The 12552-nt window shown below is 37.2% G+C and overlaps 1 protein-coding gene across 1 annotated transcript in view; it reads right to left on the minus strand.

Annotated features, from left to right (window-relative positions):
- The window catches only part of ANXA10 (annexin A10), a 31348-nt gene extending 23334 nt beyond the window's left edge, over positions 1-8014 (minus strand). The window contains exon 1 of the mRNA XM_009330737.1: positions 7883-8014. Coding sequence (XP_009329012.1) covers positions 7883-8014 — 132 coding nt within the window. The remainder of the gene's footprint in view (positions 1-7882) is intronic.
- Between the last annotated feature and the right edge of the window lie 4538 nt (positions 8015-12552).

Below are 12552 nucleotides of genomic sequence, written 5' to 3' on the forward strand. Positions count from 1 at the left end.
TTCTTTTATAAAGTATTTACCATATTATTTGAGGCTCACCATCAGTAGATTAAACATGATCTAGTAAACACCTATCTCCTAGCCAGTATCTGATTAAAACCACAATGCTTTTAAGTAGAACCAAATTAAATATAAAGGTTCAGGTAAAAACTTTTAGAAGACACAGTAAATTTCAACTTTTTTTTTAATACACATCCTTTGTGGGAAAGAACTCCCATCCTTTTGTGTTTTTTTAAACAATTTAATGAAAATTTTCTTGTAGTGTACACATTGTACTTGGCTTCATCTTCCATCCCACAGAAGACATTTGTCCCAGAGTGTTATTTTTGATGAGGATTTTCAGTGTACCTCATATTTGGATTTTCAGAGTGACTTCTCAGCAAATTCAGCATTCTGCCAATATATAACAGTTCTCTGAACTGAGATCTAGGATTTCCAGTGTACATGCTATCAGGGTCCTCCAGAATTTCTACATAACTAATGATGTGTTACTGCTGGTAATGCAATACTGCGTACCTTGAAGAAAGTACTTTGCTACTTTGCGGTGTTTACACAGCCTAACCTTTAGGAAGATTTATCCCATCACAACCTATGTCAGTTTCATCCTGTAACCACTTTCATAGTTTCAGTCTTTGACAAGCATCCAAAAGCATTCCTGGTTCACTTTATGCACTTAATTTCAAAATCATAGAATCATAGAATCATTAAGGTTGGAAGAGACCTCCAAGATCATCGAGTCCAACAGCGGAATGTTGGAGTTGATGGAGAAAAAAAAAAATCTTCAGGAGTTTATTACTTACTAAAGTTATACCACCTGTTTTCATTGAATTTTTGAAATACAGGCACAAACAGGTCTGGGCCAAACCTTTAGAGCTGAACTTTGGTAATTTTGGGTCTGAATTCAGTGTGATTACACAGCAATAGCCTACCACTTGTGTGTTGTAGCCATTTGTTTTCTGTCCAGTAGCAAATAATTTGAGAGCGCTGTGTGATATTTACCATGGAAGGCAAAGCCAAGTAAATGTATTGGTAGGCAATTCAGAAAAGACAGGGATTGATTCTTGGATGCTGCAGTGCTGTCTGTGCCTCTCTGAAGTAAATCCCGTGCAGACAATCCATACACTTGTCAGAGAGGATGGGGCCTTAGTGCTGTGATGGCAGGTGGCACTACTGTCCTGTGGTGACGAGATGCTACACATCAGGTGAGAAGGAAAAAACTTGATTGAAAAGCAATGCAGAAATCCAAGAGGTTGCTTTTCTGAGCAAGCGACTGCTCTAATGTCCTTTGGTGTAGTTTCATGGGGAGAATGAAAGCATGAAAGAGCTGGTGTAGTTTGTAGTTGTTGAGCAAGACTGAATGCTCATAATCTCCTGTACTGAGAGATAAGCCAGGAGGTTGTGGCAGGCATTTTGTTTTGCAAAGATTTATTACAATCTTGTAGTAAATCTGTGGTTACAGCATTCGTTTGCTGGACATTCTTCAAGAAAATGAGGAAACACATTGAAAAAATGTTCACCTTGGGAAAGCTGGGGCTCTGCTTCCATAACCTGTGGCCCAGGGTGAAAAATCATGTTTCCAAAAAAAGTTATACAGGGTTTGCATGCCTAAACGTGCCTAGGAAATGCCTACCTAGCAGCAGCGTACTGCACAAACTGAGGGAGCAGAGCAGTAGAGGCATTTGGTAACTGAATGAAATTAAAATAGATTGAATTTTGATCAGGGAGCAGGCAACTACACAGGAATAGATTGTTCCTTTCCATTATCTTTGGTTAGAGAATTTCTACTGCCCTGGTTTGAAGCAGGGCATTTTTAGGGTTGATTGAACACCTGAGTGTAGTTACAGGTACTGCTATTTCACTTAATTCATTTTCACTGAAGTCAGCTGTGACTGACCAATAAACCCCTATAATGGAAGAAGGCTCAGAGGAGCTGGGCAAGGGCGGTGTGCCCATGATGCTCAGGGAATAATGCAGGATGTGACTGACCACAGCTGTTGCGAAGAAAGCTGATTTTATCTCAACACAAAGGGGACCGAGGGTGGCCTTTGCTTTAGATAAACAGCTATCAACAGTTGAGTGGATGAACTGGTGGTGTAAATGTTTATACCTGAGTTCATTAAAAGGGTGTGAATGTCTCCCTGAGTTAGCCAGACCAGCATGAGGGGAGTGAATATATGGCTCAGCCCAACATACAGTATAAAAACTAACCAACTAGCAAAATAATTTGGAAGAGAGCAATGGGCTTGAGCTGACTTCAACCCCTACATGCCTTCCTGGTGATGCCCAGCATTGTAACAGTGAGCATATCATAGAGACCACTAATGGGGATTACATCGATATTACATTTGTATTGTCTTTTCAGTACCTTTTGTATTACTCTGCTAGATTGAAAATCCTGTGTAAAATCACTTATCTTCAAATAAGTAAATCTGATACTGAACATTACACCCTCCATGGGTGAAATATCTAAAAGAACCTGGTTAGAGAGTATTGGACCCTGACATCAGCATGGTCAGTTTTGAGTCTATGGCCATTTCTGTTTTGCTTGCACATCTTTTTCTCCCTAAGCTCTGAGAAGCATAGGAAAATTAATAATATGATCTTGTGACTTTTCTTCTGTATGCCTTAAGATGGTCACTACAGGGATGTTAAGTCATTCCCCTGTTGAGATTTTCTTACTTAATGTTTATTTTAAAAAATGTATTTAATTCTTCCAAATATCCACCAGAAGATCCTGAACATCAAGTGAAATTTATGTGAAAGAAAAAAGCTACCTACATAGAGAAGAAATAAACCTTTAAACACCCTCCAGTGAGTGAAATGTCTGAGTTCTGAGTAATTCAAGCAACAGCTCCCCATCGATCAGGATGAATTATTAGGAAGGCCATAGCACTGGTACCACCATCAGATTCCAACAGCTTTGAGGGAGCAATCACATTACAATAACTCCTTCTGAAGATTAGTTGAAAATATTTTACAGGACCAGAGAGCACATCGTAAGTCAAAGTGAATAAAAATCCGCCGAATCACTACAGCTTCCTCTGCAAAATAGAAAACATGAGTGGCAACTGCTGTGAGACAGAGCATCAAGAATTACTGTGATGAACATCTTAAAAAAAAAAAAAAAAAAGTGGGGGGAGAAAAAAAAACCACCCAATCTATGCTTTTATCAGAAGCCACCCTAGATAGAAACAAGGTAAAAAAAAATTACTGATGTGCCCAACAAGAGCAGTAGTAAACTGCGACAAAAGTCAGTACAGAGCATGTTGTGGACCTTAAGCACTAGACTGCTATAGAATAAAGACAAAATAATTCAGGAGAATAGGATCAGCAGAACAGTGGCTTAAGGGGCAGGGGGGCAGAAAGGCTAGGATTGCACTGACGTAATCTTTCCCTTTCTTAAGAAATAGTTTGACAATTAAAGTCATTATTGTTTAATTGTAGTTCAGCACTTCTAGGTTATAATTTATAATGTTAAGAATTAAATTCCAGCCTTTCATCTACAGACTGAATAAGTTTCTTTGATTTGTAAAAAGCAGGCTCTTTTAAAGTTAAACTTTTCTGGTCAGTACTCTAAATGTTAATTCAGCTTTAGTCTGCTGAAATTGGCTTTATCAGTGAAACTGATGTCCTTAATCATTAAGCTATTTTAAGACCCACACCAGCCGATATTAAAGAGTCAGGGGCTATTTCCATTGTCTGGAAGGACGGCAGACCAGGCCTTTATTGCTTTCTCTGACCCTGGGTTTAATATATCTGAGTTTCCCTCTGTAGGAAAGTCCCATTTTAATTATTTATCTGTAACCAGCTACTGTATACTTAATACTAAAATTCAAGGCAGTATTCTCTCTCCAGACTAATACGAAGTATGCTCTGTATCTGCCTTCTTCACGTAAAAATGATTCAGAGGTTCACTGGAGTACAAAATAACTGACATAGGTGTTGAAATACAAAACTGCAAGTCAGGAAGATGGCGAGACATGGTGGGGGGCAGGAATAAAAGATCTAAGATTCATGCTCACATCAACTTTGTGATCCTGAATTTCATACTTAAAATGAACATTATGTTGCTTTTTGCTGTGAGCAGAAATTACACTTCATGGCAAAGCTAAATCCACAGCAGTGAAAGTTGTGTTGTGGTTGTCTTGGTGATGTCAGAGGAAGAGTTAGGGGTAGGTTCACTGAGTATCATTTCTCTAAATACGGTGCTTTCCAACCCACCCACACAAGTAAAACAAAACTGTGATTCAGAAGCAATAGAAATCTTTTTGAAAGTTGAGAAAAGCAGGGACATTTTTGGATCACTTAACATTGTTAGCACTAGGACTTTATCCAAATCTCACGGTTAGTGTCAATGGAGGTCTTTTTATTGATTTCAGGGAGCTTTGGGTTGTGCCCTTTATGAGCAAAACTGGTTTACACCTTGCTGAGGAAAGCAAGGAGAGCTTGCTGATGGACAGTGGAGGGTCTCCAAGGTGGTCAAAAGGCTGGAGCACTTGCCTTGTGAGGAGAAGCTGAGGGAATTGGACTTTGCCTAGAGAAGAGAGAGCTTTGGGGGAACCCAATAGCTACTTTGCAGTACCTGTGCGAAGAGCAGCAAGAACATGCAGCCAGGCTCTTTACTGAGGTGCATGAAGAATGAAAGGCAACAGTCATAAAACAAAGCAGGGAAAGTTCCGGCTGGATATGAAGAAGACATTTTTTACTGTGAGGATAACAAGCAGCAGAAGAAGTTGCCTGAAGAGGTTGTGGAGTCTCCGTCCTCAGAGGTTTTAGAAACTGAACTGGGCAAATCACTAACCACCTTGGTCTGAATTCAGTGTTGACCCTGTTTTGATAAGGAGGTTGGGTTAGGTAACCTACCAACCTTCCATTCAATCTAATAATTCTATAATTGTTTTCAAAGCCAAAATTTAACAGGAATTTCTCCAATAACATTTAAAAAATTAGTAAACATTATCAAACACCTATTGGTCTCAGTGATGTGGGATTGAGTGATAAAGAAACTTGCATTGTGCTCTGGGCATCAATCCTGTATGGTGTACACCAATTCCAGACATATACTTTGAAGAATTCTAAACTTTTTGCAGGATCAGGCACAAAACTTGACATTTGTGTCAGTGATCACTGGTGTGCACTGTACATAATGTGACTATTTGAGTTACCATGCTGGTAAGAATTGTGTACATTGTCAGTGTAAAACCTCTATGAACTTCATGTCCAATTTATTTACCCATTTTCATTTCCCAAAAGGGAAACTAATGAAGGTATAATGAGCATGGAGCCTAAGAGATTTGACTATTAGGAGTGACAGACTTTAATACTTGCATGGAGAATAAAGTTGTTGTTTATGGATATTAAGTAAGCCTAACTATAATGTCTGTATGGAAGCTACAGCAAGCCAATTTATCTCTACCAGTCATAAATCAATCACATTAAAAAGATTCCTTCCCTAAACAGGTTTTATTTATAATAATCTAGGGTGTATCCCATAGTAAGGAGGGTGTTCACTATTTCACCAGTATCTGAATGTAGTTACACCTTTCCAAAGGGACATTAGCATACATTGAAACTGCAGAGCTGAACTAAGTATCTGGAACCAGATCAGAGTCAGTGCAGACAGCTCATTATTCAGCTCTTTCATGGTAAATATAGTCAGTCATTAAAAAAAAAAAGGGGGGGGGGGATATCTAAATATTGCCTTAAGGAAATACTGATCTAAAAAGCATATAGAAGAAATATGGCCTAGGTCCTCAGTTGGTGTAAACATACATAACTTTGTCAAAGTCAGTAAAGCTTTGTTTTACACAAGATGATGGTTAATCTTAGGTAATCTCCTAACTCCTCTCTTACCCAGATATCCTTCAAATATCCTCATTACTAATCCACTGCATATTCCCACGGTCTTCATAATGAACCTTGTGAAAACTCATGCATTCTTCTGTGGCTCTTCCCAGATTTGCATATGTTTAGATATATTCATTAGGTACAGTGGACAGGATACAGTAACACTAAACTTTTCCTTCAAGTTTTCTGCACTCAAAAATATCGATCCTCACAAGTGCATACATAGGTGTTTTGCTGGCCAAACAATGTCACATTCAGTTACTCAGTTTGGGTGCAAGAATGTGGATTTTGTGGATATTAGGACGTTTTGAAATAAATTGTTTTGTGATACAAATTGTTCTGTGAGCACTGCAGCTAGTAACAACTGGTTTCTTCCAGATTCTTTTGACTCTGTATTCCTACTTAGTTCCTCCAGCCACAGCAACAATTAACAGCAGTTAATTTCCCATCCTTGTTCCTTGAATCTCCGTCTACATTCACAATCCATCAGGTCCTTTCCGAGTCAACCACTGGCTAAGTAAAAGATGGTTTGTACTGTGACTGAGTCTGAAGGATGCATGTACTGCTTGGCTGATGCTCAGCCAATAGAACAAATGACTGTTGAGTTTAAACTGCTGTATTTTTTAACTGGAAAAAGAATTTGGTTCTCTCACCTCTACTGAGCAGTGTTTTCACAAAACTTCAGAAGAGATTGTCATTCCTCTGCCAAATATGATAGAAATTCACTATCAAGTTCAAAGTTACTGGTAGGGACAGATGGATGGACAGATACACAGAAATACAGCCAAATTTTCTGAAGAAAACAGAAATGCCTGGTATTGTCACTGAAAGAACATGAAGAATTACACTATTTAAAAGACTTTTAATTTTGATATCTGGATTCTAGCATCCCTCATCACATATGCACCATTTTGCTGGAGCACTCTTTGCAAGCATAATATTCAGCATGGCAGGACTTTCTGCATTTGAAAGAAAATGCCTTCAAAGAGCAGCTGAGGAAAGTTATTTCTGAGAGCAATCTGGCCTTTTTATGGGTTAGTTTAGACCAGATGCTGTATGTGAGCATGGAGAAAAGTTTTCATATTGTCTGTCTTCTGCAGCATCGTAATGAAAAGGATATCTATTATTCAGAAGGAAGAAAATCAACAATATTTTGCTTTTTTCCCACAAAGTATCCAAGCACCTAGAGGTAAGGCAAACAAATCTCCAGAGATGATTCAGTGATTTTTGACTTTAAGGATTTTAATCCTCTTTCTGACGTCAAGATACCCTCATCTGCAAGAACACAGGTCTGTTTCCACAGAGGTGGTCCAGGTGGGCACTTTATACATATCTCTGTGTGTTTGCACATGTGCATTTAACTCTTTTGAAAGGAACTGATTCCAAAACAGCTGTGCAGACAGAACAGGTTTGTGTGGTGTTAGTAGAATGAATCAAAACAACAGAAGAGATTGGAAAGGGACTATAGAATTTGTAATAAGTCTGAAAAATGATACTTGAACTCTACCTTCCTTCTGTGTGAGAGCAAGGAAGTTACAGCTTTTCCTGACCAAAGCCATAAGCGTTCAACAAAAGTATCAGTAAAAGCTGAGCCTGCTTTTATCAAATTATGATGTGTAAAGTTCAGTCTTGTGGAAAAAGCAATCTAAAGCATGAACAACCTTCTAATAATATTTGTTCAGTAAGTCATTCTGCTGATAAACAATCAAAGTCAGACTCCTTAGTCTGAATGTTTCCATAGGGGATATCTACTAAAATAAAATGCTTGCTTTATTAGCTAACTACATGCTATGAGCTAGCTATACTTCTGCAGAGTTATTCGTGTGCAACTTTATTATATAAAATTTCATGAGTATTTTGATTTACTGTGAGTTTATTGTATGTGTTACACTTCATTTGAATAATATTTGATACAGTAATGGAAGGGCTACTTTTAAACATAGAAAATTCTTTCTCCAAAGCCTTCCATCTTTCCCTGTATGTGTATTTTAGAGAGGTCACAGATGTCATCTTATCTAATTTCCGGTAGTTTTACCTCTCTGGTACTGTGGGGAGCCATTTTCCGTATGTAATCTCTGATAATGATGTTGCCCTGCATTGCTGAATCTGGCAGAACTGCTGCTGTTAACATTTTGTACATCTCATTCTTGATCTTGGGGGACTCCATCCTATCCAGTTGTTCATATAGAACATATGTAATTACTAATATGTGTAACATAAAATATAATAGAGATAATCTTAAAGAACCAAGTAAATTTTGTAAGTAATACTTCCAATTCTTTTTTCATGTTTCTTATGCTTCTGAATTAATGGTATATTAATATTTTGGGATTCCTTGAGAAGTATCTTTAAGTCTAAAGTGTGCTTTTAAGACTTGTTCTTAATCTAAGGTTGTGTTTAAGAAGAGTAGATAAGAAATTAATGTGACAGCCTCACCACTCAGTCCTGCACAGGCCCTGCTTTCTTGCTCATGATTTGCTAGAAAGAGTGATTTTTCTGCTGTTTTGTTGCTGAGTCTCATCTGAGAAAACTGCCACTGCTCCATGACTGACTTTATCTTGAGGAACCAGCAGACATCCAGGGGAGAACATTTGCGTAGGCTCCGCACTACATGTCCCCATTCTGTCTGGATGCCTCAGCAGGGAAGTCTGCTCCACTGGTTAGGATCCAGTGAGCGAGTTCATACAAACCCCTGATTTCTCTCCCTTCCCATCCCACAACACATGGAAATGGGAAGAAAGAACAAAAATTTAGCCAACCTGAGAATCCATCACAATAGTTTTCAGAGAAAGTTTGTAATCAGGTTTTGATGTCTTTCCTGAGAACGATATGCACCCTATTGTCTACAGTTGCTTCTCTGCTCTCTTCTGTGATTACGAAAAAAAAAGGGCTAATCAGTGTGTCTTTATATGTTTAGAAGCAGAGGGAATAGAGAGATGGTATTCACACCATTTATTTTGGAGTATTTTGGTGCAATTCAGAGGATCAAAATTAGGAACTTAAGTTCCTTCTCTGCTCAAGCGGTCCTAAAGGCTGACTAATGCAGAACGATTACATTAAATTAAACCTAAAATAGCTGGTGTAAACATCTCCCACAGTTAAGAATTAATGTGGAATCTATTAGATTTTTTGATAATGCTATCAAACTACTGCAATATTATTACAGATATCATAATTACTTTAATGACTTAAAACCAAAATAATTTCTTCTATAAGTCATTTTATAATGTACTACCATTAACATCAGGCAACATACTATAAGCAGATGCAGTGTCAATTTAAATACAATTGGTCTCAATAAATTAGTAGAAGAAAAGAAACTGAACTTCCTGACTTCTCCAACTGAAATGGATCTACTAGCTTTGTCAGATGGAGTTATTCCTTCTGTTTTCCTTTAATTGTCAGGAATAGATTAATAACACAGTAATTAAAAGAAAAAATAAGAAACAAAGAAGAAAATCCCTTTTCAGTTCTTAACTGGTCTAGTAAAGAATGCAAGATCCCAAATTGCAGAAAACCAAAACATTAATAAAACTCATTCAATACCTATTTCTTTAGAAAAACAAATATATGCAAGATAATTTTATAGGAAGAAATACTCTACTGATGAGATTGGAATAATTAGTGCAATTATACTTTCAAATAAAATCAGTAAGAAAAAAAAGTTCTTCCTTTAGAAAATTCTTTATTGATCTCTAAATTTATTGGTAATGCACATGCAAAAAGCATGAGAGGAATGAATCATTATTCCTATTAATAATAATTAAAAGAATATGAAGGTCCTTAGTGAACATAATTATCGGTATATCAGGTGCAGAAAGCAATTTCATGTTTTGCTGTCATGAAATAATAACTGTAGTAGCTTTCACAATAGATTTAAAATTGCAGTATGAACTTTTATTTTCTTGAAGAGTGCTAATGAAACCACTTAATATATTGTTATAATTTATTGATGGGGAACAATAATTGATAGCTTTTCCTGTGTTATGGCCCTTATAGAGGTAGTATTTCTCTGCTTTAAAATATTTTTCACACTGTGAACAAAACCAAATGTTTATAAATGATAAAGCTATTTAGTTACTTTATGCAGTTACAGACTGTCTTGTGAAAATATAAACCCACCAAAATAGTGCCATGAGTCACTATCTTCTGAATAACACACATTTTTATTTTTAATACAATTAGGTGATAGTATGCAATTTTGTGTCTTGTGTAACAGCTAAGTGCAAGTATAGAAAACCCACAAACAGAGTCTCACAAAGAGATAAAAGACAAATTATTTTGTCTTGAAAGGTCTAAAATTATGAGACAGGAACTGATAATTCTTTATATTTTAATCTTCATTTCAGACGCTTCCTATATACTGTAAGTAACCCCAGAATTAGACGCAAATCACAAATAAATTAACTTCACCTGGGATTAATTTCTACCAGTGGAGGGAAATGGGTCCCAACATGTATGACGACAACTCAAGAGCAATGAAAAGTTTTGAAAGATTTCAGAGAACAGATCATTATACTCACATAATCTCCACAATACATTTTGATTACAAGTCTTCAAGTTCTGTTGAGATGAAAATAGTAGTTTTCCTAGAATAAAACTAACAGTTCAGTAAACTAAATTGTTATAGTTAACTCTTATTCTGTTTTGGAGAACTGAGAGAAACCATCCAATCAAACCGATACCAAGTACATTAGGCTCCAAGGTAACAATGAAGCAGGAACACCACTTGGTACTGTACGTCCTCGAGTTTTATAGATTCACTGTATACTTAGTCATTAATCATGTGTGAATAAGTGTGATTATAACGTAGGTAAACAGAGTCATTAGCACGACACCCTCTGTTCTGCTGTGTTGATTTTAAGAATCAGAATTCAGCTAGTCACAGAATGAAACGCTCACCTACAGAAAGTGCTTGTGTTAATGATTTACTTTTCAGATTGGGTCTGGTCTAGTTCCTTTTTTCCTTGTGCTGCAATTGCTCAGCTCATCATTTGTTCTAATAACTGTTTGCACCTGGCATGCGTAGGAAGATGCTTTATAGCCCTTACATGTTACTTGGAGTAATGAGGGCAGATCCTTGGCCCTCAGTGGAACCGTGTAGATGAGGGTCTCCCTTGGTGTTTTCACACAAGTTACAATTTGCAAAATCCTGCAAAGAGCTGATCAAAAATCCTGTAACATTGCTGTATTAGAAGACTTATACAGAATCTGAACTATCCAACTGACAGCAAAACCATGTTTTTCATACCTAATACCATGTATTTCTTCTGTTAGTGATAACTATTATTGTGATAAGCCATTGAGAAAATACAAAGTGTTCTCAAAAAAAATAGGAATATAAAATAGAGGTGGAGAACCAGTCTGTAGATCCTCTAGTACAACTTGAATGGAAGGCATAGGCTACCATTATCCTGATTGGGTACCAGCATAGAGAGAGATTTTTTTCTGCAGTAGTTGGACAGGAATAGTAGCTCAAAATCTGAATTAAATGACTTAAATTTTCTTGGTTTTCTTAATGTATCCATCACATGCTTTGTAGCACTTATTAAAAGCTGTATTTTCTTACAATTTAGGAAGACTTTGGAAAGAATGAAAAAAATATTTTGTAGCCTTAATATCTTAGCAACTCTTGTAATCATAAAAACCTATCTCTGGGCTTGTATGAACTCAGCAGTATCGATCTGAGTACAAGCTTTTGCATGTCAGCCTGTGTTAAGCATAAGGACTACATGTGTGTCCTTAGAAATAGTTGGAAGAGTTTCACAGAGAAGCCTGTGCATGTGAAACATGGGCTTCAAACTGGCATGTCTTTGCTTTCTCTTTTTTCGTTAGGGGTGTGGTAGATATTTTTCTTTATTATAATCATACCAAGTACTTATTTTAATCTCTGTATCTCAAGTGCTCTTCAAGGATGGCTGGGGAATATAGTCCCGCTGTACAGCTAAGCAAAATGATCCGTAAAGAATCTGGTCTGGCCAGTTAGAAGACGGCACATGCGAGGTGCCGAAGGTGGTAGCTAGAGTAGGATCCAGTCTCCTGACGATACATGTTTTAAAGGAGTGATAAGAATATGAGAATATTTTAAGCCTCTCTTTTTCAGACTCTAATTTTACATGCATTTCCTTGCTGTGATTAAAATGTAATACAGTTAATCTTCAGTACAACACAAAATGGATTAAGTTTACAGGATTACAACAATGTTTTAGTCTGCTTGTGTCAAAAGTTTCCGTGGTCAGGAACCATAGGGTGTAAATAAGTAGACAAAAATTGTTCTATGAAATACCTGGCATACAGTGTGAGGAAAGCACTTAACTGATTACTGAACTAGATTCTGGTTTTAATGAATCTTTCTGAGAAAAGCCATGAGAGAGTCTAGAGAAAACGGGAGAGAAAGTGTTCAACCGAAGAGGAGGTTTCAGCCTCCTTTTCCCTGTGAATGTCCTTTGGCTGTCCTTTTCTGCTATCTCCCCTCCAAGGCAAGAGGCAGGGCTTACAACAAGGAAATGCAAAATATATTTGGCCACGTAATGCTAAGCAAAATGGATCCAATGTTTGTGTACCAGAGTGAACATGTTGAACCTAATCTCACCTTTACATTTTCTTCAAGACTGAGTAGGTCAGAGGTGTGAATCATTTCTAGGGGAGGAGCTTATCCTGTCTTTTGGGGGAAAACCAAAGAAGTTGTGTTGCAAGTGGTTTTGG

Source organism: Pygoscelis adeliae, unplaced genomic scaffold (genome assembly GCF_000699105.1).
Source record: "Pygoscelis adeliae isolate BGI_AS28 unplaced genomic scaffold, ASM69910v1 Scaffold167, whole genome shotgun sequence".
Lineage (NCBI taxonomy): Eukaryota > Metazoa > Chordata > Aves > Sphenisciformes > Spheniscidae > Pygoscelis > Pygoscelis adeliae.